This window comes from Hemitrygon akajei, chromosome 8 (assembly GCF_048418815.1).
Source record: "Hemitrygon akajei chromosome 8, sHemAka1.3, whole genome shotgun sequence".
NCBI classification, from domain to species: Eukaryota; Metazoa; Chordata; class Chondrichthyes; order Myliobatiformes; family Dasyatidae; genus Hemitrygon; species Hemitrygon akajei.
In genome coordinates this window covers 120715615-120741036 of record NC_133131.1, presented here as the reverse complement: position 1 = coordinate 120741036, position 25422 = coordinate 120715615, and the positions used below count along the sequence as shown (strand labels likewise).

At 43.5% G+C, this 25422-nt stretch overlaps 1 protein-coding gene across 4 annotated transcripts in view; it reads left to right on the top strand.

Annotated features, from left to right (window-relative positions):
* Positions 1-13192: 13192 nt before the first annotated feature.
* akap9 (A kinase (PRKA) anchor protein 9) overlaps positions 13193-25422 on the top strand; it is a 206028-nt gene continuing 193798 nt past the window's right edge. For all 4 annotated transcript variants that reach the window (XM_073054488.1, XM_073054489.1, XM_073054487.1 and 1 more), the window contains exons 1-2: positions 13193-13352; positions 22101-22343. In XM_073054488.1, coding sequence (XP_072910589.1) covers positions 13305-13352; positions 22101-22343 — 291 coding nt within the window. In that variant the 5' untranslated portion in view covers positions 13193-13304. The remainder of the gene's footprint in view (positions 13353-22100; positions 22344-25422) is intronic.

Below are 25422 nucleotides of genomic sequence, written 5' to 3'. Positions count from 1 at the left end.
AGATGCAAAGGGATTTGGGTGTCCTCATGCAGGATTTCCTAAAGGTTGACTGCAGTTCAGTTGGTGGTATGGAAGACAAATGCAGTGTTAGCATTCATTTTGAGAGGATTAGAATATAAAAGCCAGGTATTATGCTGAGGCTTTATAAGGTATTGGTCAGACTTCACTTGGAAGATTGTGAGCAGCTTTGGGTCTCTTATCTAAGAAAAAATGAGCTGGCATTGGAAAGGGTCCAATGGAGGTTCACGAGAATGATTTTGGGAATGAAAGGATTAAGATGAGAGGAGCAATTGATAACTCTGGGGTTGTACTCCCTGGAGTTTAGAAGAATGAGGGGGAGATTTCATTGAAACCTCTCGAATATTGAATGGTCTATATTAGAGTGGATGTGGAGAGAATGTTTCCTATAGTGGGTTTGTCTAGGACCAGAGGGCACAGCTTGAGGATAGAGAGACGTCCATTTAGAACAGAGATGAGGAGGAACTTCTTTAGCCAGAGGATCATGAATCTGTGGATTTTGTTGCCGTATACAGCTGTAGAGGCCAAGTCATTAGGTATACTTAAGGTGGAGATTAATAGGTTCTTGATTAGTCAGGACATCAAAGGTTACAGGGAGAAGCCAGGAGAATGGCGTTGAGAGGGATAACAAGTCAGCCATGATGGAATAGCAGAGCAGACTCAATGGGCTGAATAATTCAATTCTGCTCCTATGTCTAATGGTCTTATGATCTCTTAATTCGACTCTTGTGCAGTACCATATTAAAGGCCTTCTGAAAATCCAAGTAAACAACATCCACTGACTCTCCTTTGTTTATCTTGCCTTAAACAATTTCAACAGATTTGTCAAGCACGATGCCTTCTCTTTTGCTTTCTTGCCATTTGTGACTTCCCTTAGCCATGATTGCTTCATCTTCTCTTTAGAAAACTTCTTCTTCTTTAGGATGAATCTATGCTGCACCTTCCGAACTTCTCTCTGATAACTCCAGCTATTGTGTTCTGCTGTCATCCCCTTCCAATTAACTTTGACCAGCTCCTTTTTTATGCATCTGTAGTTGCCTTTACTGCACTGTTATACTGATAAAGCTAATTGTAGCTTCTCACTTTCAAACTGCAGAGTGAATTTATCAAATTACGATCACTGACTCCTAACGGTTCCTTTACCTTGAACTCCTTAATCAAATCTGGTTAACACTCCATTCAGAATTGCCTCTTCCATAGAAGGCTCAAACAAAATCAGCTCTAAAAAGGCATCTCATAGGCATTCTACAAATTCCTTAGTTGGGATTTTCCCTATGTACCAGCATACTGAAACCCCCAAAACTATCATATCCTTTCTATCTCCCATTGTAATTTGTGCCCCACATCTGATGACTGTTCAGAAGCCTGTATATAACTCCCATCAGGGTCTTTTTACCCTTGCAGTTTCTTAACTCTACCCATAAGGATTCTACATCTTCCAAACCTATGTGTACCTCTTTCTAAGGATTTGATTTCATTTTTTAAACAAAAGAGCCATCCACCCCATCTGGCTACCTGCCTGTCCTTTCCCAATTATGATCTTCTGACAGCCACAACTCACGTGATGCCCACAATGTCATACCTGTCAATTTCTAACTGTGCTACAAGATCATCTACCTTATTCTGTATACTACATGCATTCAAATATAACACTGTCAGTTCTATATTCATCACCCTTTTCAATTTTGCTCACATGTTACTGGAAGTAAAATTCTTATCCCTTTCTAAACTTTGAGGCAGTCCTCAGGAAGATGACATCCATCATTAAGAACCCTCATTAATCAGAACATGCCCTTTTCTTATTGCCACCATCAAGGAGGAGGTACAGAGCCTGAATGCTTAGGAATAGATTCTTCCATCAGATTTCTAAATGTGCAATGAACACTACCTCACTTTTTTTGCACTACTTAAGTTATATGTATATTTTTATTGTAATTTATCGTCTTATTTAATTATTATATATTGTAATGTCCTGCTGCCGCAGAACAACCATAACATACGATGGTGATATTAAACCTGATTCTGATTTTGTCTGTTTATTCTGGAGACTCCTCCATTCTCCTCTTATTTTATCCTCACTTTTACAAATAGTTGAACTTGCCATTTAGTTTAAAGACTCACTTCCACACATCTTGTTGACTGCAATTTTACCCTGTCATCTGTCTATCCTTCCTGTCCCAGTACATACTGTATTTACTTGTATACCAACTGCACCATCCTCTGCCCTAGCACTCCAGTTCCCATCCCTCTATTCGCCTGCCAAAACCCTCCTCAACAGCTCTAGCAAACCTGCTCACAAGGATATCGTGGGAGCAGCTGTCATCAGAGTAGTCTGAGGTAGAGTAGTAAGGCTTTGGCTCAACAAGGCTTTGGCAAGAACAGGTGGTGGTAAAGTGTCCACAGAGCGAATGTTCTGCTCTGGGTGTCAAATGTGGGATTTCCAGATGTCCAGCCTCCTTGTTAGCCACATCTGCACCAGGTGCATCGAGGTGCAGCTCCTTAGAGACCATGTCAGGGAACTGGAGCTGCAGCTCGATAACCTTCGGCTTGTTAGGGAAAGTGAAGCAGTGATTAGACAGGAGTTACAGAGAGGTAATCACCACAAGGCTACAGAAGCCAGATAAATTTGTGACTGGCAGGAGAGGGAAGGGGGAACATCAGATATTGGCAAGACCCCTGTGGCCGTCCCTCTCAACAATAAGTACTCCATTTTGTGTACTGTTTCGGTGGGGGGGGGGGGGAAGGGAGAGACACCCTACCTGGGAGAAGCAACAGTGGCCACGCTCCTGGCACTGTGTCTGGCCCTGTGGCTCAGAAGGGGAGGGAACTGAAGAGGAGGGCAGCAGTGATAGGGGACTCTATAGTTAGGGGGGAAATAAGCGATTCTGTGAATGTGAAAAGGAAACACGGATGATAGTTTGCCTCCCAGGTGCCAGAGTCCGTGATGTTACTGAACGCGTTCACAATATCCTGAAAAGGGAGGGTGAGCACCAGAAGTCGTGGTACATATTGGTACCAATAACATAGGTTAAAAAAAAATGGGAGGAGGTCTGAAAACAGAATACAGGGAGTTAGGAAGGAAGCTGAGAAGCAGGACTTTGAGGGTAGTAATCTCAGGATTGCTACCTGTGCCACACAACAGTAAGGATAGGAATAGAATGAGGTGGCTGAAGGATTGGAGCAATGGGCAGGGATTCAGATTTCTGGATAATTGAGACTTCTGGGGTCCTGCACAAAAGGGACGGGTTGCACTTGAGTTGAAGGGAACCTAATATTCTTGTGGGCACAGGGGCATATCTACTGAAAATAGCACCTATGGCAAGCACTGAAATTGCGCCCCTGTCCAAACATCTGACACCCATCTTTTAGATAACCTTACCATAACATCAGCTCAAAAATACAAGTCAAGCTCGTTAATCTTTTAAATAACAAATTATGGCATTACGTGAAAATTATAACTACACCTTCCTTGCTTTCACTGATGCAAATTGGTCTATGATGTGATCAAAGTCAGTTTTTTTCAGTTTTTTCTTTTTCTACACTCAGCAGAGCAAGATCACAGAGTCTACCTTGACCCATGGAGGCTCTCAAATATGGAAGTATTAGTTTTAACTTGCTGAATGATCTCTCACAGCTGGCGATGGAAACTGCGATGGATAGCATTATCTGAATAGCAGTGTGAAGATTGGGGAAGATACTCTCATCTCCACACTGAACAATAAATTCAAGAAGCTCTTCAGGTCTTGATATTTTCATGTTGACCTGCCTTGATAGCAACATTCTGCAATCCAAAATTTCTTCATATAGCTGCTGTCCATCAACATCAGAGCTGTACAATTTGCCCAAGTTTTCACACTTCTTCTTTAGATCGTTACTGTCAGTTCCATAACACAGTCCCTCGACATTGAGAAGGAACCCAAACTTGGCATCAGTGTCGTGCAAATGAGCGAACCTTTTGTCCATTTTTCTGTGAAGACGGTCGAGTGTTCCCTTCATAACTCTTTCCATTTCCTCCTTAGCTGTTAACCCAGCATCTCTCGAGTTCTCATCAGCCATTCGTTTCTTTCGTCTCTGACGTCTTTCAACTTCAATATTCCATTCTTGACAGAGACCGACTCCTTCTTCGAATGACTCACTGACCAACACTTTTCTTTCATCATAAAAATGATCTCGGAGGGCTTTCAAATCCAGGGCAGCATCGTGGAAGTTCATGCTTGGATCCTGCAGCCTCTTTTGAATAAGGTCAATGCGAATGAGTACTTTGTTCCAAAATCCTAGCAAAATCAGAAAATCATAACTCAACATGCAGTTGTATAGCTGCCTTGCGTCACTTCTTGTTTCACTGGTCTCAATTTCATTGTCTATCATGTCCTAGAGAAGTATCTCTTCAAGGTACTTGCTGACGGGCTTCACTACTTCTGTCCTTGCACTCCACCTGGTTTTGGACTCCAATTTAACAACCACAGGCACGGCGTTTTTGAGTTTTTCCCAGTGCTGTGTTGAACGAGAGAAAAACACGTAGAGAGCTTCGATGGTTCGAAAAAACGTGACCATCATTGTATCCTGCTTGGCTGCACGTACACCCACCAAGTTGAGTGAGTGATTGTTGCAATTCACAAACACTGCCAGGTTGTTTTTCTCACTTATTCTTTGATGAACACCACTTCTGTGTCCAGCCATCACAGCAGCGTTGTCATAGCACTGTGACCAACAAACTTGTAGCTCCATTTCATAATTTTCTAGCTGTTTCAAGATATCTTCAGCCAAGCTCTCAGCATCCTTCTGGCTTATCTGGATGAATCCAAGGAAGGACTCTCTAACACGGGCTGTTTTCCTCTCAAACTCAACTTCCACATACCTCACTACTTCTGACATCTGATCAAGAGTCAAGTCAAACAAGAGATCATAGTACTTGGCTTTACGAATGCTTCTCAGTAAACTCTGGTGAACGGTGGATGCCATCATGTGGATGAATTCGTTCTGGACACCCAGTGAAAGGTAAGACATGGATCCAGGATGACTTTCCAAATGAGTGAGGTGTTCTTTTATGACAGGGTCAAAGATGGCCAGTAGTTTCAGTAAGCCAAGGAAATTTCTCACATTGGAGTCATTGTCTGCTGAAGTGACTCCCTGTGTTCTCGCAAGGCCAGGTTCTGAGTCACAAGGAATTTTATGCAGTGAAGGATTCTCGTCAAGATATCACGCCAATTCTGCTTTTCCTTCTCAATCTGTGACTGAAATACCGCGTCAATAACTCCTCTGTTTCCAGCTAAATTTCTTTCCATCTCTTACCACTGTGTGAAGCATTCCCGATGATTCTTGGCATTTTCATGAACACTAACCCTTTCAGGTGCTTTCCACTGGTTGAATCCACTTTCCTGCTCCAATGAGGATTGATGGTCTGACCGGGAATAGAGAAGACAACAGATACAAAATGCAGACTTTTTAGAAGGGGAATAGACCAGCCATGAGCGAGTCTTCCTCACTACGACTATTTACCAATTTCCTCTTGAACCAAGTTTTGTTCATTGAGCAGTTATTTGTTGGTAGGAAAGGCCCCTCACTGTTCTGGAAATACTTCAAACCCAGCTTCATTATTTCTGTTCACAACGCATCAGGCAGAATTGCTTTTCCAGTGTCCTTGTCAAATTTCAGAAGTCCAATGTCATGCTGTTCAATCACTTCTGGTATGACAGTTCGAGGCTCTTTGACACCATCCAGTTCACTAGGTTCAGTGTAGTCAGGTTCAATCTCGTCAAGTAAAATCTCATCAATGAACTCAACATCACCACCACCACCACCATTGTCTTCCCCTCCTGTCATGTCCAAGTTCTCTGTGGCAGCCACACTCTTAATCTCGTCATACTCAGCTTTATCTGACTAGACTTCCTCCTCGGCTTGTGACGCATTTGTACTTGATTCACCTTCGGATTCTAACGAACTTGTAGCAGGTGCAGGTGACTCCATGGAACGTGTCGAACTACTTGTTCCGGGCTTTTCAAAGAAGGGCATGAAGAACTTGCTCAACTTCTTGGCTTCCTCCTCCTCCAACTTTCGTCTCTTCCATCTTTCAGCTCTACTTTCCTTCTTTGTGAAGAGAGGGAATTATTTGAATGCCTATGATGGCTTGTTAGAGCAGCTTAAGCTTGAGTCTACTTGGGAAAAGGCTATCTTAGATTGGGTGTTATTATTAGAGAGCTTAATGTAAAGAAACCCTTAAGAGGCAGTGATCATAATATGATTGAATTCATACTACAATTTGAGAGGGAGAAGCATAAGTCACAGTATTGCAGTGGAATAAAGGGAATTACAGAGGCATGAGAGAGGAGCTTGCCCAGGTGGATTGGAGGAGGATACTGGCAGGGTGACGGCAGAACAGAGATGGCTTAAGATTCTGGAAATACATCACAAGGCGCAGGATAGATACGTCCCACTGAAGAAGTAGTTCTCAAATGGCAGGGGTAGGTAAACGTGGCTGACAAGGGAAATTAAAGACTGCAAGGAAAGGGCATATAAGGTAGCAAAATTGAGTGGGAAGTTGGATGATTTGGAAGCTTTTAATATCCAATAAAAGGCAACTTAAAAAGCTTTAAGAAGAGAAAAGATGAAATATGAGGGCAAACCAGCCAATAATATAAAGCAGGATACCAGAAGTTTTTCAGTTATGACTAAAAGGAAGGTGAGAGTTGATATTGGACCACTGAAGTAGTAATGGGAGACAAAAAAAAAATGGCAGATGAACTGAATGGGCACTTTGCATTAGTCTTCACTGTGGAAAACACTAGCAGTGTGCCAGAGGTCTATGAGTGTGAGGGAGTAGGAGTGAATGCCATTGTTATTACAAAGGAAAACATGCTCAGCAAACTCAAAGGTTTTCAGGTGGATAAGTCACCCAGAGTCCTGAGGGTGCTGAAGATAACAGATGCATTGGTCTTGGTCATGATCTTTCAAGAGTCACTTGATTCATGGTCCCAGAGGAGTGGAAGATTGCAAATATCACTCCACTTTTAAGAAGGGAAGAAGGCAAAAGAAAGGAAGTTGTATGCCAGTTAGCCGAACCTCAGTGTTTGGGAAATTGTTGGAGACTATTATTAAGGATGAGGTTTCATGGTACTTGAAGACTAATGATAAAATATTCAAAGTCAGCAAGGTTTCTGTAATGGAAAATCTTGCCTGACAAATCTGTTAGAGTTCTTCGGGGAAGTAACAAGCAGAGTGGACAAGGGAGAGGCAGTGGTTGTCATTCACTTGGATTTTCAGAAGGCATATGATAAGGAGACACTCATGAGGCTGCTTAACAAGATAAAATCCTATGGTGTTATAGGAAAGATATTGGCATGGATAGAGGAATGGCTAACGGGCAGGATGCAGCGAGTGGGAATAAAAGGGGCCTTTTTTGGTTGGCTGCCACTGACTAGTGGTGTTCCTCAGGGGTCAGTATTGGGACAGCTACTTTTCACATTGCTTGTCACTGATTTGGATAATGGAATTGATGGCATTGTGGCAAAGTTTGTGGATGACACAAAGATAGGTGGAGGGTTAGGTAGTGCTGAGGAAGCAATGTGATTGCAGCAGGACTTAGACAAATTGGAAGAATCTGCAAAAAAAACTGGCAGATGAAATAGTGTTGGGAAATGTATGATAATAGTAACAATTATGAGGATTATTATCTAAATGGGGAGAAGGTTCAAACATTAGAGGTGCAGGGGGACTTTGGAGTCATTTTCAAGATTCCCAGAAGGTTAATTTACATGTTGAGTTTGAGGTGAAGAAGGCAAATGCAATGTTGGCATTTATTTCAAGGGCTATAGAATATAAAAGCAAGGAGAAAGTGTTGAACCCTAATAAGGCACTAATCAGGCTGCACTTGGAGTATTGTCAACAGTTTTGAGCCCCATATCTCAGAAAGGATGTGTTGTCATTGGAGAGAGTCCTGAGGAGGTTCACAAGGATGATTCAGCGAATGAAGGGGGATAACATATGAGGAGTGTTTAGCAGCTTTGGACCTGTACTCACTGGAATTTCAAAGAATGTGTGGGGATCTGATTGAAACCTACTGAATGTTGAAAGGGCTAGATAGGGTGTATGATGAGAGGATGTTTCCTATGATGGGGGTTTCCAGAACTAGAAGGCACAACCTCAAAAATACCTAGACTATTCCTCCTCCCACCCTGTCTCCTGCAAAAATGCTATCCCTTTCTCTCAATTCCTCCGTCTCTGCCGCATCTGCTCTCAGGATGAGGCCTTTCATTCTAGGACAAAGGAGATGTCTTCCTTTTTTAAAGAAAGGGGCTTCCCTTCGTCCACTATCAACTCTGCCCTCCATCGCATCTCCCGTATTTCACGCACCTCTGCCCTCCATCGCATCTCCCGTATTTCACGCACCTCTGCCCTCACCCCATCCCCCTGCCAGCCCACCGGGGATAGAGTCCCCCTGGTCCTCACTTATCACCCTACCAGCCTACAGATCCAACGTATAATCCTCCGTAACTTCCGCCACCTCCTACGTGATCCCACCACCAACCACATCTTCCCCTCCCCCTCACTCTTCGCTTTCCGCAGGGATCGCTCCCTACACGACTCCCTTGTCCATTCATCCCCCCCATCCCTCCCCACTGACCTCCCTCCGGGCACTCATCCCTGCAAACGGAAAAAGTGCTACACCTACCCCCACACTTCCCTCACCACCATCCTAGGCCCCAGAGAGTCCTTTCAGGTGAGGCACCACTTCACCTGCAAGTCAACTGGGGTGATATACTGTATCCGGTGCTCCCGATGTGGCCATTTATACATCGGGGAGACCCGCCGCAGACTGGGAGACCGTTTCACCGAACACCGGCACTCAGTCCCCCAGCAGTGGCGGGATCTCCCTGTGGCCACACACTTCAATTCCACAGACCACTCCCACTCCGACATGTCTGTCCATGGCCTCCTCTACCGTCAAGATGAGGCCACACGCAGGTTGATGGAGCAATACCTTATCTCCCGCCTAGGTAGCCTCCTGCCTGCTGGCATGAACATCCAACTCACAGACCTCCGTTGATACTCCTGCTCCCCCTTACCCCATCCCTATCTATAATGTTAGTCTGGTTCTCTTTCTCTCTCTTTCCCCCCTCACTATAATCTCCCCCCAGCCCTACCTCTCTTTCTCTTTTATTTCCCATAATTCTTCACCTTCCCCCTAGTCCATTTCCCTTCAGCCTATCACTTCCCAGCTCTCTACTTCATCCCTCTCTCCACTTTTTATCCCCCTTCAACCATCCCATGTTACTTCACTCCTGATGAAGGGTTTCGGCCCGAAACGTCGTCACTACCTCCTCCCATAGATGCTGTCTGGCCTGCTGAGTTCTGCCAGCATTTTGTGTTTTTATTTATTTCCAGCATCTGCAGATTCACTCGTGTTGCCTCAAAATTGACTGGCAACCTTTTACAACAGAGGTAAGGAAAATGTTTTTTTTTGCCAGAGAGTAGTGAATATGTGGAGTGCTTGCCACAGACCGTGGTGGAAGCCAAGTCTGTGGGTATACTTATGACGGAAATTGATCATTTCCTGATCGGTCAGGGCATCAAAGGATATGGTGAGAAGGCAGGTGTATGGGGTTGAGTGGGATCTGGGAGCAGCCATGATGGAATGGTGGAGAAGACTCGATGGGCTGAATGGCCTAATACTGTTTCTATGTCTAATGGTCTTATGATATTGGTCCCCCTTGGAGTTCAGGTGTGATTCATCCTTTTTGTGCAGATACAAAAATAACATGCAGGCATATCAGTATAATTTGATGAAGTTTGCTTACACTTTTTATGCACATGATACCATTTTCTCTAAATGTATAACTCACTCTTCAGACTCAGATTAATACTTGTTCTTTGTCTACCTCCTACTGTGAATGATATATCTTTCATCTGTCACATCCACACCCTCTGGTTTTGTCTTTCAGGATTATTCAATCATTCTGAACTTTGAAAGGCTTCCTAAAGGTCCATCTTGTCTCTGCGATTCATCTCTCCACCTACATAATTTCTTTCATCTATCTGAAATATTCTGTTATGCTATACCTGCTGTACCAACTCAAGTTCTTGTTACCGTCCTCCTGTTTGAACATTCTTAATAAATTGACCATAGTATTTTATATAATATACAAAAGTTATAATTATCATTGTTTATAATCCCGTTTGAAATTAATCCATACGATCATTGTATTGGAAAGGATAAAAACACACATTAAAAGAGCAATATAAAAAAAGAAAAATGCTGTCTAAACAAAGTCTTGATTCTTAATGATTAGATTTGAAATAGCTGATCATCAAAGAGATTCATTTTATAAAATGAATTGCATTATTTAAAAAAATATCACTTATAAAAGAGCAATACATTTTAATATATGCTACCCATATCACAAGTTTTGGACATTCATGATTTGATGTGATAATTTAACTTTGGAAAGCAAAATTTGTCAGCATTAATTACTCAACCTCAGTAATGTATAAATACCTGGTAAAATTGATGCAGATTAAACCTGAGCTTTTATTTGTCACTGAAGGCTGCTTTTGATTTTAGTTCAGAGGGACTGCTTTTTCATTCATACTATGATGCTGATGATGGACTGCTAATTAAATGTTATAGAGTCATAGAGAAGTACAGCAGAGAAACAGGCCCTTTGGCCCATCTAGTTCATGGCAAAACCACTTAAACTGCTTAATCCCATTGAGCTGCATTGGGACCATAGCCCTCCATACCGCTACTAATCTATCCAAACCTCTCTTAAAAATTGAAATTGAGCTTGCATGCACACTTATGCTGGCTGCTCATTCCATGCTCTCATGACCCTCTGAGTGAAGAGGTTTCCCCTCATGTTCCCCTTTCACCCTTAACCCATGACCTCTGGTTACAGTCCTACAGAACCTGTGGTAAAATCTACAGGTGCTGGAAATTTGAAAATGCATGAAATACACAAACCAGCAGTATCTATAGGGAAAAGAAATATCAGTTAACATTAGGTTAACTTTCCCTTTCAGAAGTCATTGCCTAACATGAAGACTACTTCTAATATGTTCTGATATACTCTTCAATATTACACCAGCAAAACATACAGCTATATAATTGAAAGACAATAATTCTGTTTAATATTACACATGAAAAAAGACATCTACCATGTTTAATCTCATGTCAGTGTAGAAATCCTTCATACAAACATGCTCATTATACTGAAATCTTCCAAAATGATCTTTTTAATTCACCTCTACATTTGTCTCGTTTGCACTGCCTGATTCTTCTGCTTTGCATTTAGATAGATAGATAGATAGATAGATAGATACTTTATTCATCCCCATGGGGAAATTCAACATTTTTTCCAATGTCCCATACACTTGTTGTAGCAAAAACTCATTACATACAATACTTAACTCAGTAATAATATGATATGCATCTAAATCACTAACTCAAAAAGCATTAATAATAGCTTTAAAAAAAAAAGTTCTTAAGTCCTGGCAGTTGAATTGTAAAGCCTAATGGCATTGGGGAGTATTGACCTCTTCATCCTGTCTGAGGAGCATTGCATCGACAGTAACCTGTCGCTGAAACTGCTTCTCTGTCTCTGGATGGTGCTATGTAGAGGATGTTCAGGGTTTTCCATAATTGACCGTAGCCTACTCAGCGCCCTTCGCTCAGCTACCGATGTTAAACTCTCCAGTACTTTGCCCACGACAGAGCCCGCCTTCCTTATCAGCTTATTAAGACGTGAGGCGTCCTTCTTCTTAATGCTTCCTCCCCAACACGCCACCACAAAGAAGAGGGCGCTCTCAACAACTGACCTATAGAACATCTTCAGCATCTCACTGCAGACATTGAATGACGCCAGCCTTCTAAGGAAGTACAGTCGACTCTGTGCCTTCCTGCACAAGGCATCTGTGTTGGCAGTCCAGTCTAGCTTCTCGTCCAACTGTACTCCCAGATACTTGTAGGTCTTAACCTGCTCCACACATTCTCCATTAATGATCACTGGCTCCATATGAGGCCTAGATCTCCTAAAGTCCACCACCATCTCCTTGGTCTTGGTGACATTGAGACGCAGGTAGTTTGAGTTGCACCATATCACAAAGTCCTGTATCAGTTTCCTATACTCCTCCTCCTGTCCATTCCTGACACACCCCACTATGGCCGTGTCATCAGCGAACTTCTGCACATGGCAGGACTCTCACTACCACTATCTCTCACTACCAGTGAGCCAGGCACCAATGGCACACACTTCAAAGAGTGAAATGGCTGGAAAACACCTCTGATGGTATTTGACTTGGCATCTTTTCATGTTAGCAATTTCAATTAAGGTAAATTGACTGTAAAAGATTTGAGTCACAGAGTTATGCAGAACCAAAAAAGGTCATTTACCATACCTTATCTGTGCCAGCCATTAAATACCTTCTATATTAATCCTGGCCTGTAGTCTATTTTGCCATGGCAATGCAAGTGCTCATCTCAATACATTAATTAATGTAGGAATATCTGCTAACACTACCTTCTAGATTCATCTTGATGAAAAACTGTTACTCAAGTCAATCTAAAACTCCTAATCCTTAGCAACACACACAAAATGCTGGTGGAACGCAGCAGGCCAGGCAGCATCTATAGGGAGAAGCACTGTCGACGTTTCGGGCTGAGACCCTTCGTCAGTTCCACCAGCATTTTGTGTATGTTGCTTGAATTTCCAGCATCTGCAGATTTCCTCGTGTTTGCTTTTTAAATCCTTACATTAAACCTATGTCCTCGGGCTGTAGCTCTTCTATTTAGGGAGGAAGTTTTTCACCAAATGCCCTATGTCCCTCATGATTTTGACACTCCACCAGATTCCTCCCTTACCTCCTCTGCTCAAAGAAAAATAACCTCCCTTTAGCTGAAAGGCTCAATCCCAGGGAACACCACCTCTGCACTCTCTCCAGTACAATCACATCCTACCCACAGTGCGGCGACCAGGAGTGTACTACACTCCAGCCGTGGTCTGACCAATGTTTTATACAGCCGCTATACCATAATCTCTTTGCTCCTTTATTAAAGGCAGGTATCCCGTACGCCACCTCATCTGGACTGGCTTTGCTTACTGCCACCTTCCTTCTCGGTTAACCGGAGTAACGCTGTCGCCGCGCTGCTCGGACGAGCTGGCAGGGGGCCGTGGAGTACAGTATTGTGGAAGTTACGGGCTGCCTGACATGCGCAGAGCGGGAGGCGGCGGCGGCGGCAGCGGCCGGCGCTGCTAACGTGTCACTGATTGAGCTTTGCTTCTCTGTCGGCAGCCATGGAAGACGAGGAGCGGCAGAAGAAGCTGGAAGCGGGCAAAGCCAAGGTAAGAGCCCCCGAGGCCCGGGAGGGCGCAGTAAAGACGGGAGGAGAGGCAGCATTAAGGCGTAACAGCCAGCCGGGCGCTCGCTTGTTGCTGCCTGTTTGAAGTAGCCAGCCCAGCGGTCTGCCCCCCAGGTACAGCTCAGGGACGCGCTGCTCTGTCCCCGAGCTTTGTCATCAGCCCTGCAGGCTTTAGCAAGCTGTAAGCGACTCGTAGGCCTCTAATACTGCTGTGTTTTTTAGTGTGTGTAAGTGGGATGACAAGTGGTTGCAGATCAAGATTTGGGCCTTTGTTCTATCTCGGTGTGGAAGTCATCGCCTTGGAATGGATATGAAGACATCTGGTATAAGACGAAACTGTTTAGTGAACATTAAACAGGCAATGTAGAGTAATTAGGGCTTTTGTTTAATTGCAGCCTCTTTGAAACAAAGATTGCTTTGTTATCCGCATTGCACTGCGAGTGACAGCTAGTGTCCTACATCCTAACGTCTGGAAGTACATACAAGAAAGATAACGTATATTGTGTGAGTTGAAGGCAAAGCTACTTGAGTGTAACAAGGTTGCCGAGTTCTGAAAAACGTCTGAGTGTGCAGTTTGTTACATGCTTGTAGATTTAGAGTTTCATGATGCTGATGAAGATAGTGGTCTGGCTCAACTAAGTAGCATTTTAGCTACAATGTCTGCAAAGTGGTTGGCCATCTAGGGTAGTTATTAGCATCCTTTTTCACGCGGTGCGATTATCTCTGAATAGCGAGAACTTCATTTCCCTGCACAGTAAAATCTGCTAGATTTAAGTACTTCGTACCATCGATCATAGTTTTGAATGCAACATGCATCACAGCAAGACTTACCGGTAATTTCCCGGGTATATTAAATTTGTGAGAATTAGGTTTGTGGCGACATCATATTTGTAAGGATAGATTAACTTGTTCTTTTGTATAGTATTTTGCATTTACTGGCTGTTCTACCTAACTTCAAAGCTAATGAATTATTTGTAAAATGTAACTATTTGTTATGAAAGCAACATTCTACATCTTCTTGACTGATTGTCAGGTTGAAACGTATGTTTTTCTGTGTGGTGAAAAGATAACTTGAAAACTGGTCCCTGGAGAGAAAAATCATAATTTAAATATAAACAGAAACTGTAACATACAAATAAAAAGATGTAAGTACAGGTTCTTTTACTATTTAAGATATTTGTTGTTTAACTATCTTTGCTATTGACAAGGTAGTGAGTAGGGAGTTGTCTTGACTTTCTGCAGTCATTGATGAAACAGTGGCTGGGCATTAGAGTCAGGGTGATGTCCTGAGGATTTTTACTTTTAATTTGTCAATGGCAATCTGGTCATCACTGGCAATACTTTCCCTAACAGCCCTTGTAAAAAGTGTTTGTAAGACACCTTGTTTAAACTAATGTTGTCTAAGAGATGAAAATACATTCATTGTGCTGTTGCGGAGGCTGCTTCAGGATTTGGACCAAGCTCGGCTCCTCAGTGACTTGATCGAGAATATGCAAGTATGCAACCCTGAGATTTGTTTTCTTGCAGGCAGCCAGAAAACAAAGAAACGCAATAGAACCCATTAAAATAACATACACAACAAAGACTGTCAAACATGCTTCGCTTTGTGTGAGGGAAAAAAGAACAAATTGTGCACACAATTAAAAAGGTAAACTGCAGAGTCCACAGCCCCAGAGTCAGTTCAGTGCTGAAGGGAGTGTGATGATTGCAGGCCACAGCCCCAGAGTCAGTTCAGTGCTGAAGGGAGTGTGATGCTTCCAGGCCACAGCCCCGGAGTCAGTTCAGTGCTGAAGGGAGTGTGATGATTGCAGGCCACAGCCCCAGAGTCAGTTCAGTGCTGAAGGGAGTGTGATGATTGCAGGCCACAGCCCCAGAGTCAGTTCAGTGCTGAAGGGAGTGTGATGCTTCCAGGCCACAGCCCCAGAGTCAGTTCAGTGCTGAAGGGAGTGTGATGATTGCAGGCCACAGCCCCGGAGTCAGTTCAGTGCTGAAGAGTGTGATGATTGCAGGCCACAGCCCCGGAGTCAGTTCAGTGCTGAAGGGAGTGTGATGATTGCAGGCCACAGCCCCCGAGTCAGTTCAGTGCTGAAGGGAGTGTGATGATTGCAGGCCACAGCCCCAGAGTCAGTTCAGTGCTGAAGGGAGTGTGATGATTGCAGGCCACAGCCCCGGAGTCAGTTCAGTGCTGAAGGGAGTGTGCTGATTGCAGGCCACAGCCCCAGAGTCAGTTCAGTGCTGAAGGGAGTGTGATGCTTCCAGGCCACAGCCCCAGAGTCAGTTCAGTGCTGAAGGGAGTGTGATGATTGCAGGCCACAGCCCCCGAGTCAGTTCAGTGCTGAAGGGAGTGTGATGATTGCAGGCCACAGCCCCAGAGTCAGTTCAGTGCTGAAGGGAGTGTGATGATTGCAGGCCACAGCCCCAGAGTCAGTTCAGTGCTGAAGGGAGTGTGATGATTGCAGGCCACAGCCACAGAGTCAGTTCAGTGCTGAAGGGAGTGTGATGCTTCCAGGCCACAGCCCCAGAGTCAGTTCAGTGCTGAAGGGAGTGTGATGATTGCAGGCCACAGCCCCAGAGTCAGTTCAGTGCTGAAGGGAGTGTGATGATTGCAGGCCACAGCCCCCGAGTCAGTTCAGTGCTGAAGGGAGTGTGATGATTGCAGGCCACAGCCCCCGAGTCAGTTCAGTGCTGAAGGGAGTGTGATGATTGCAGGCCACAGCCCCAGAGTCAGTTCAGTGCTGAAGGGAGTGTGATGATTGCAGGCCACAGCCCCAGAGTCAGTTCAGTGCTGAAGGGAGTGTGATGATTGCAGGCCACAGCCCCAGAGTCAGATCAGTGCTGAAGGGAGTGTGATGCTTCCAGGCCACAGCCCCAGAGTCAGTTCAGTGCTGAAGGGAGTGTGATGATTGCAGGCCACAGCCCCCGAGTCAGTTCAGTGCTGAAGGGAGTGTGATGATTGCAGGCCACAGCCCCAGAGTCAGTTCAGTGCTGAAGGGAGTGTGATGATTGCAGGCCACAGCCCCAGAGTCAGTTCAGTGCTGAAGGGAGTGTGATGATTGCAGGCCACAGCCCCAGAGTCAGTTCAGTGCTGAAGGGAGTGTGATGATTGCAGGCCACAGCCACAGAGTCAGTTCAGTGCTGAAGGGAGTGTGATGCTTCCAGGCCACAGCCCCAGAGTCAGTTCAGTGCTGAAGGGAGTGTGATGATTGCAGGCCACAGCCCCAGAGTCAGTTCAGTGCTGAAGGGAGTGTGATGATTGCAGGCCACAGCCCCGGAGTCAGTTCAGTGCTGAAGGGAGTGTGATGATTGCAGGCCACAGCCCCGGAGTCAGTTCAGTGCTGAAGAGTGTGATGATTGCAGGCCACATCCCCGGAGTCAGTTCAGTGCTGAAGAGTGTGATGATTGCAGGCCACAGCCCCGGAGTCAGTTCAGTGCTGAAGGGAGTGTGATGATTGCAGGCCACAGCCCCGGAGTCAGTTCAGTGCTGAAGGGAGTGTGATGATTGCAGGCCACAGCCCCGGAGTCAGTTCAGTGCTGAAGGGAGTGTGATGATTGCAGGCCACAGCCCCGGAGTCAGTTCAGTGCTGAAGGGAGTGTGATGATTGCAGGCCACAGCCCCGGAGTCAGTTCATCGCTGAGCCGAGTGAACTTCGTGAAGTAGTGAGCCAAACACTGGTCTGTCTTTCGCCCTTGGCCTTGACGCTTTGATCACATTGCACAAATAATGGGGGGCTGTGGAAGGTAAACAAGAATGCATGGAAGATGAACCGCAGAGTCCCTGAAAATGAGTCCACAGTTGTGGAGCCCGTTCACTGCTCAGGCGAGTGAAGCCTGTCCAGGAGCCAGATAGCCGCAGGGCAACAACTGCTCCTGAAACTCGCCAGTAAGGGTCCCAAGACTCCGGCTCTTTTGCCCAACGGTAATAGTGAGAAGAGAGGGAGGCCTGTCATATGCAGGCAGACGGTGACCTGTTTGTGTTCAACTCTTGTCCTTGACGATTTAATCTTGCTCAGCGCTTTAATCGGCATGGAATATTGGAGCCTGCCATGGGTTCGTCTTCTGCCGTTCAGTCTGGATGCAGCATCCACCCCCAGCAATGGCTGCCCTGGCCATTGCTGCTCTCTTGACAGTCTAGTTTGCTGAATCCCCCAGGAGATTGCAAAAGCACTAGCTCATTTTTAGTAGTCAGTTCAAAACTACATCTTAAAAGGGACATTACAGCCTGCAGACTGCAGCAATCACAGTTCAGAAGAAGTAGTATATCTACTAGAGTAACTATTAGTTTTATGAGCTCTCCACAGCACGTCACCATTGGCGGCTGGTGCCATCTTGCATCATCACTGCACCAGGCAGTCAGTACAGAGTATCAAACCTCTAATTTGTTTTTGTGGCCACAGTGTTTATTAATCTTCTTATTACAGTGATCCTGCCTCAGGATACTGATAGTGGACAATCCTCATCAATCCTTTTGGTCACCACTTTAAAAAAGGATTTGTGAGTTATGCTTTCCCATAAATAAACTCCTACTATCTGTTATCAGTCCTACTCTATCGAAGTGCTTATAGGCCCTGTTCCTCAGAATTATCTCCAGTAACTTTCCTACCACTGGGATGATCAAAGTTTGTCTATCATCTGCCTCCTCCGATGCTTGCCTAGCCCACTAAGTTCCTCCAGCAATTTAATTTTCTTTGCTCTTGATGACAGCACCTGCAGCCTTTTTGTGTTTCCATATTAAGGGCAATGTTGAATGTCAAGAATTAGCAATGTCGCAGTATCAAGGGTGAGTGGTGTGGTGTTGGCGTTGATTATGTAGCAGCTAGCGTAATTCTTTATAGTGCCGGCAATCGAGGTTCAATACCCTTCGCTGACTGTATGTGCTGCTCGTGACTGTATGTTTCCTGCAGGTGCTCTGGGTTCCTCCCACATTCCAGAGGAATACTGGTTAGTAAAGGAAAGTTGTATGTATGCTACATTGACGTCAAAGCACGGCGACACTTGCCTCCGGTACATTCTCGGACAGTGCCGGTCGTTGATGCAATTCACTATACGTTTTGATGTATCTGTGCCAGATAAAACTAATCTTTAAATCTTTAGATTCCCTTTTGGAATTGAAAATTGCCTGGCATTTAAGTTAACAGCTAATATTTGAGGAGGATGGCAGGGTGTTAATGATCAGTTCATAAGACAGACAGCAATGAGAAAGAGACAGTAAAGGTTGGGATTATTTTTCTTTGAGTGGCAGCTATGGATGATCGAGTGCAGGTAAATTAGGTTAGCATTGCTAGATACTTGATGGTGGACAGAGGTACTCTGTGACTTTAACATATAATATTGATGCCACATTTTGGTAGAATTATGCAGGTATTGGCAGCTTCATTGTCTGTGGAGGTGTGAATCAAAATGAACACAGCACAGTCGTGAGCATAATCACTTCAGATCTTGTGAAAGGAAGGCTCTTGATGAAGAAGAGCAAAGCTTAGTGGTTAGAACAAAGCGTTATAGTACAGGCGATGCAGGTTCAATTCCAGCCGCTGCCTGCAAGGTCTTTGTACATTCTCCCCGTAACCATATGGGTTTCTTCCAGGTGCCCTGGTTTCCTCCCACAGTCCAAAGGTGTACCAGTTGGTAGGTTAGTTGGTCATTATAAATTTCCCGTGATTAGTCTGGGATTGAATTGGGGAATTGCTGAGTGGCGTGGTTTCTGGACTGGGTGGGCCTATTCTGTGCTGCATCTAAGCAAATAAATAAAATATCAAGGCAATCACTCTTGCTTCTGCTGAAATGTAGCTGCTCTGTATACACATGTACCAAGGCTTTAGTGAGGTTTTAAGTCAGGTCCTCGTGAAACCTAAACTTGGCCCTGGGCACAGGTTAAATGAGTCCTTCATAATAGTATTCAAGGCACCTCCTTTATGATTCCATTAATTGAGAATAGAATCAAATGGATGAGAGAGAATACCAAGTCAGATTTGTCATATCTGTTTGCTAGGCAGGACAGGCTTCAGCAGCTTTTCCTCATTTTCACTTTGACTATACTGGAATAACTTTGCTCGAGAAGTAATCAGTTGTCAGTATTTGCAGCCATGGTGTTGTCTGGACCAGTAGCCTTGTCTATATAAAGTTGGCTTAGCTTTTCCTTGATGTCACAGGGAATATGAATAGCATCAGCTGAAAGCGAGCTTCTCTGATAGAAGGAGACCAAAATGAATTATTAATTTGAATTTCTGACGTGGTAATTGCAAGTGCCATCACTTTTGCATGAACTCTTGTGGCATTGATGATAGGAATGTACTTGAAACCTCTTCTACTCATTAGTTGTTTAATTACTCACCATTATTGGATGTTAATATACAAGTTATAGTCAGTAAGTTTGCAGATGATACTAAAATAAGTGGGTGTTGTAGATAGCATAGAACATTATGACTTCTCCAAGGATCATCACCTTGTCATCGAGGAGAGGCTTGAGACTTCCTGAGATCAGGAGTGATCCTATCTAGAGTTTAGCTCCTGGTAGGGTCACCGATGGTGGTAAGGTCAATGGAGGTGTTCCAGACAAAGAGCGATCCAACTAAGACCTCAACAGTGGAGTTGGCAGAAGATGATGACACATCACAATGTCAGTGAAGGCAGAGGAAGGCTGCAGCATTGAAGGGTCCCAGTTGTCTTGCATTCTGTGCCACTGGACCCTGCCTCTGATCTGTCAGGGTCTGTGTTGTGGCTGCTCATGCATTACCCTCCCAACATTAAACATAATCGTGCACAGGCATTCTTCATTAAGAGCAATCTGTTAGGTCAGGGGTTTCTAACCTGTGGTCCACAGACCCCTTGGTTAATTGTAGGGGTCCATGGCATAAAAAGGTTTAGAAGAGTATCATACTCAACTTGAGGACCACAATACTACAAGAAGGTTATGGAAAAAGCATTGCAAGAAGATCTTGATCAGCTGGGTATGTGGGCTAAGGATTGGCAAAAAGCTTTTAATCTAGATAAACAAGAGGTATTGCATAGTGGTAGAACTTATCCAGTGAATGAATGAGGTAGGACTTAGCCAGTGAATGGATGAAGGAGGGCGTATCCAGTGAACGGGTGAGGTAGGACGCATCCGGTGAACGGGTGAGGTAGGACGCATCTGGTGAACGGATGAGGTAGGACTTATCCAGTGAATGGGTGAGGTAGGACTTATCCAGTGGGCCCTGAGGAATATAGAACAGATGGAGCTGGGAGTACAAGCGCATGATTTGCTGAAAGTGACATCACTGGTTCAGCTGGGACAAATTTGCTGGGATGCAATTGGCATAATGAGTTGGGCCGAAGGGCCTATTTCTTTGGTGTGTGACTTTTGGCTCATTCACGATGAGATATGCAGGATCACTGAACCTGTCTCATCCAGTCACAAATGGTGGTGGCCAATTAACCAATAATTATTCATAAGATTGCTTAGTTTTGTCAATAGCATGCTGCTTCTGTTGTTAGATTAATTGTGATTCTATGTAGTGCTAACAGGCTGACACCATATGCCTGATGCTGCTTCTAGTATGCTGTGCACTTATCATGAAACCTAGATTGCTCTCTTTGTTTTGATGGTTCTGGTGGAGAGAAGGATACACCCAGCCATGACATTGCAGTTTGTGATAGAATACAAGTATCTCATGGATGGCTAATTTGACATACACATGTAGACCTATATAACTGTCTCCTCATCTGTGTAATGCCATTTTTGTATTTGTACAAAAACAGTAAACAAAAAACAGAGTAGTGTAAATTAACAGCTTTATTTGTTGTAAGTGGTACTGATAATGACATTTGTCTAGTTCTGGCATTCCAGCTTTCTTAAACTGTTTATTTTCTCAAATTATGTTGGCATTGGAGAGGGTGCAAAAGAAGTTCATGAAAATGATTCTGGGATTGAAAGGCTTCTCATGTGAAAAGTGTTTGATGGCTCTGGGCCTCTGCTCACTGGAATTCAGAAGAATGAGGGGTGACCTCATTGAAACCTATCAAATGGTGAAAGACCTTGATAGAGTGGATGTGGAGAGGGTGTTTCCTATGGTGGGGGAGTTCAAGACCAGAGGACACAGCCTCAGTATAGAGGGGTGTCCTTTTAGAACGGAGATGAGAAGGAATTTCTCAAGCCAGAAAGTGGTGAATCTGTGGAATTCATTGCCACAGGCAGCTGTAGAGGCCAAGTCTTTATCTACGGTATATTTAAAGCAGAAATTGATAGATTCTTGATTGGTCAGGGCATGAAGGGATATGGGGAAAAGGCAGAAGGTTGAAGCTGAGAGGGAAAATGGATCAGCCATGATGAAATGGGGAGCAGATTTGATGGCCTAATTCTGCTCCTATCTTACGGTCTTTTTAAGTTTTATAAAATATTGCCTCAAATTCCCAATGAAAATATAAAATCAAATTATTGTTTAAAAAAAAGTTAAACCCCTTAACCTTTTAGTGGTCCAGAAGTCTTACACAACAAGTATATTGCTACGATAAATTTAACAGTATAGATGATTTAGGCCATGTAGGCTATTTATATGTTGTAGATTGGGCCAACAGCTTAAACAATAAAACCATAAATTTATAGTTTTTGGATAAAGGTCAATTGGATAATGAGGATTCACTGCCGTAATTCAATTGTTTCCAATTCTATTGGCAAAAATGTTGCAACGGTCTAAAATAGTCATTACCAGTTACTTTCTGCTGATGTAAGACATTGATCAAACTTTATATTTTGCAGCTTGCCCAATTCCGGCAACGGAAAGCTCAAACTGACACCCAGAATCCAGTAAAGAAACAAAAGAAGAAGAAAGTAGCCAGCAGAGGAGAGGAACAGCTGCCACGTGTCACATCTAAGCAGAACTTGCAAGGTGGTGATGCTCATTCAGTGAGAGGACCAGCAAGTGATGGTGCAGATTTCATCATTAGAAGGACTTTGCACAGTGGTGATGTGATCAGACAGGATCAGATGTATACTATTGAGGTAAGAACCATGCTTGGATTTCCAGCATCTGCAAATCTTCTCACCTTAAGAACCATGCAACTTATTTTAATTCAGACAAGTAAAAGTTTTATTGATGTACATCTGGAGACCTTTTCTGTCTTTGGTATTAGTTGACATCAACTTTCCCTTTTCAGAATTGTTTTGTGGCAACTGTTAGAAATTCTTCCTATAGAATATAAGAGGCCTTCCATTCTATAGGAAGAATTCACATGTAAATTTACTGTTTAGATTATAAAACATTTGGAAAAATTAATAGTTCATTTACCATGTGTTACTTAACAATTTCATGTACTGGACTCGGCAGACAGCAGCTTCTTTGCTTTGTTATTCCAATCTCCCTTTAATAACTTTTAATAAACCATTTGCTTTCCTAACTTGCTTTAGCATTTTCTTATTGGCTTTGTGATTTATATGCAAGAACGCCCAGGTTCTTATGAATACCAACATTTTCCAGTTCCTCAGCTATTTAAAATTATTTACTTTTCTATTTCACCTGCCAAAGATAAGATCACATTCTTCACATTGTTCAATTTGTCACGCTCTTTCACGTAGCTAAACCCGTTTATCATCCCAATGCCTGAGAAAAGCATGGTAAGCTCCTTCAATGACTGTCGTCCAGTAGCGCTTCCTGTACATCAGGGGTTCCCAACCTGGGGTGCCCACACCCTCAGGGGGTGCAACAAAGAGTGGCTTGTGTCCTTGAGTGACGAGTCACGAGTCATCACTCAGCCAGCTGCCAGTGTGCCTTGAGAAGTGGTAGTAACGTTTGTCCCAAGCACACTCCAGTCTCCCGCTGTCCGAGTCAGCGTTGAGGAGTCTCATCAGTGTTACCTGGGAGTTACACCTCAGAGTTCTCATCAGTGTTAGCTAGAAGGTTACATCTCAGAGTTAAAAATCATCTCATAATGCCAAAATCTTTATACATCCCGAATCAACCATCGAGTAACGACTTCGCGTTAAAACCAAACCCGCAGACAGTAGGTAAATAATTCAATTATAAAATTTTTTAAAGCCGCATTTTGATAAAAAGCAGCTGAAGTCATTCATTCGTATTTGTCTCAATGCATTAGAGAAGTTTTTGAATTTCAAAGGTTTTTTTTCTTGAATCATCAATAATTTTGAATTGTGTTAGTTGAGGTATCATGTTTAGCACCGAGGACTTTGAATCGTGTGATGGGAGTTCATATCTCCGGTAATCATCGGAAACAGGTGTGTAAATTCAGTAAAGAGTGGCCTAATAAGTCGCATTGTGTCCTCCTAGCATTTCCACCTGACGATTTATCTTGGCGTAACCGCAGATAATATCGTAATACAATATTCAAAAGCGTATTTCTTGCGATACTTTGCTATAGGTATGTCTGTTTGACTTAGTCAGATAGTTTTTCTCATATTAGCTCATATTTTTCTCTTTACCCTTAACCCGTCATTAACCCTTCATCATGTCAAAAAGGAGGAAATGGAATGATGACTATGTGTGCTTTGGTTTCACTTGCACAACAGGAAATGATAGCTTGCAAAAACCCCAGTGCATTCTTTGTAGCGTTGAGTTTTCCAACTCAAATCTGAAGCCATCCAAGCTTCAGCAGCACTTCAAGAACAAGAATTGCGGAGCTGATGTTGAAGGACATGATGTTGGGTCATTGAAAATCAAAAGAGCTTATTTTGGTTCACAAGGAACTCTTCCAAAATTAGGTTTCGTTTCTGTTGAAAAACCACTACTTCTTGCTTCATACCAAGTGGCATAGAAAGTGGCCAAATCCAAGAAGCCCCATACAATTGCAGAAGATCTCATCAAGCCATGTGCACTGGAAATGACAACAATTATCCTGGGCAAAGAAGCAAGAAAAAAATTTGAACAGGTGTCCCTATCAAATAATGTCATTCACAACCGAATCAGTGATTTGAGTGAAGATATTTTGGACCAAGTCAACTCAAATGACAGAGCTAGTCCTCTTAAAATCTCTGTTCAGTTGGATGAGTCAACTGATGTCTCCAGCTGTAGTCAACTCATCACATTAGTGAGGTATGTCAATGATGGTGCTGTGAAGGAAGATCTCCTGTTTTGTAAAGATCTGAAAACAAACCCAACTGCAAAGGATGTGATGCAGCTGGTGAAAGACTTCTTTGCCAAACATGATTTAGATATCAAAGTCATTGGTTCTGTGTGCACTGACGGGGTACCTGCAATGCTTGGAAATAAATCTGGCTTTTCTGCATTGATGAAAAAGGAGATTCCAGACTTGCAAGTTACCCATTGTTTTCTTCATTGGCATGCTTTGGCATCAAAAACATTGCCTCCAAATTTGAAGAAAGTCCTTGATAATTGTGTGAAGATCATCAACTGGATCGGGGGTGTGCTTTGAACCATCGCATCTTCAAATCATTTTGTGAGGATCTGGGAAGTGAGCATTCAGTTTTGTTTTTCCACACAGAAGTCCGTTGGTTGTCACGAGGACAAGCTTTAACCTGCTTCTTTGAACTGCGGGAAGAAATCAAAGTTTTTCTGGAGGAGTGTGAATGTGATCTGGTTGGGGCAATGGAATCACAGGAATTTACCCAAATGCTGGCTTACTTAGCTGACATTTTCACTCGTATGAATGATCTAAGTGTTTCTCTTCAAGGAAAAGGGATAAACATATTGAAGGCTTGTGAAAAGTTGAATATTCCATATTCCTGCAATTTGGAGAAGATGTCAGATGATGAAGAGCTGAAGGAAGATCTTATTGATTTGTGGACAAATCGAGCTCTTGAAATGCAATTTGAAAGCAAGACTTTGGAGGAGTTTTGGTGTGCAGCACTGGATATGTTCCCAAAACTTGGTGGAAAAGCACTCCATGTCCTCATTCCATTTGCAACAACATAATTGTGTGAATCTGGATTCAGTTCTTTTTTGTCAATCAAGACAAAATCTAGGAATCATTTGAATTCACAGGCAGACCTGCGGATCGCAGTCAGCAAGAAAGTTCCATGTTTTGACAAAATAATGAATGAGAAGCAGGAGCAAAGAAGTCATTGAATTTTATGTTCACAGTTGGGATTGATTTTGACTGTTTACAAT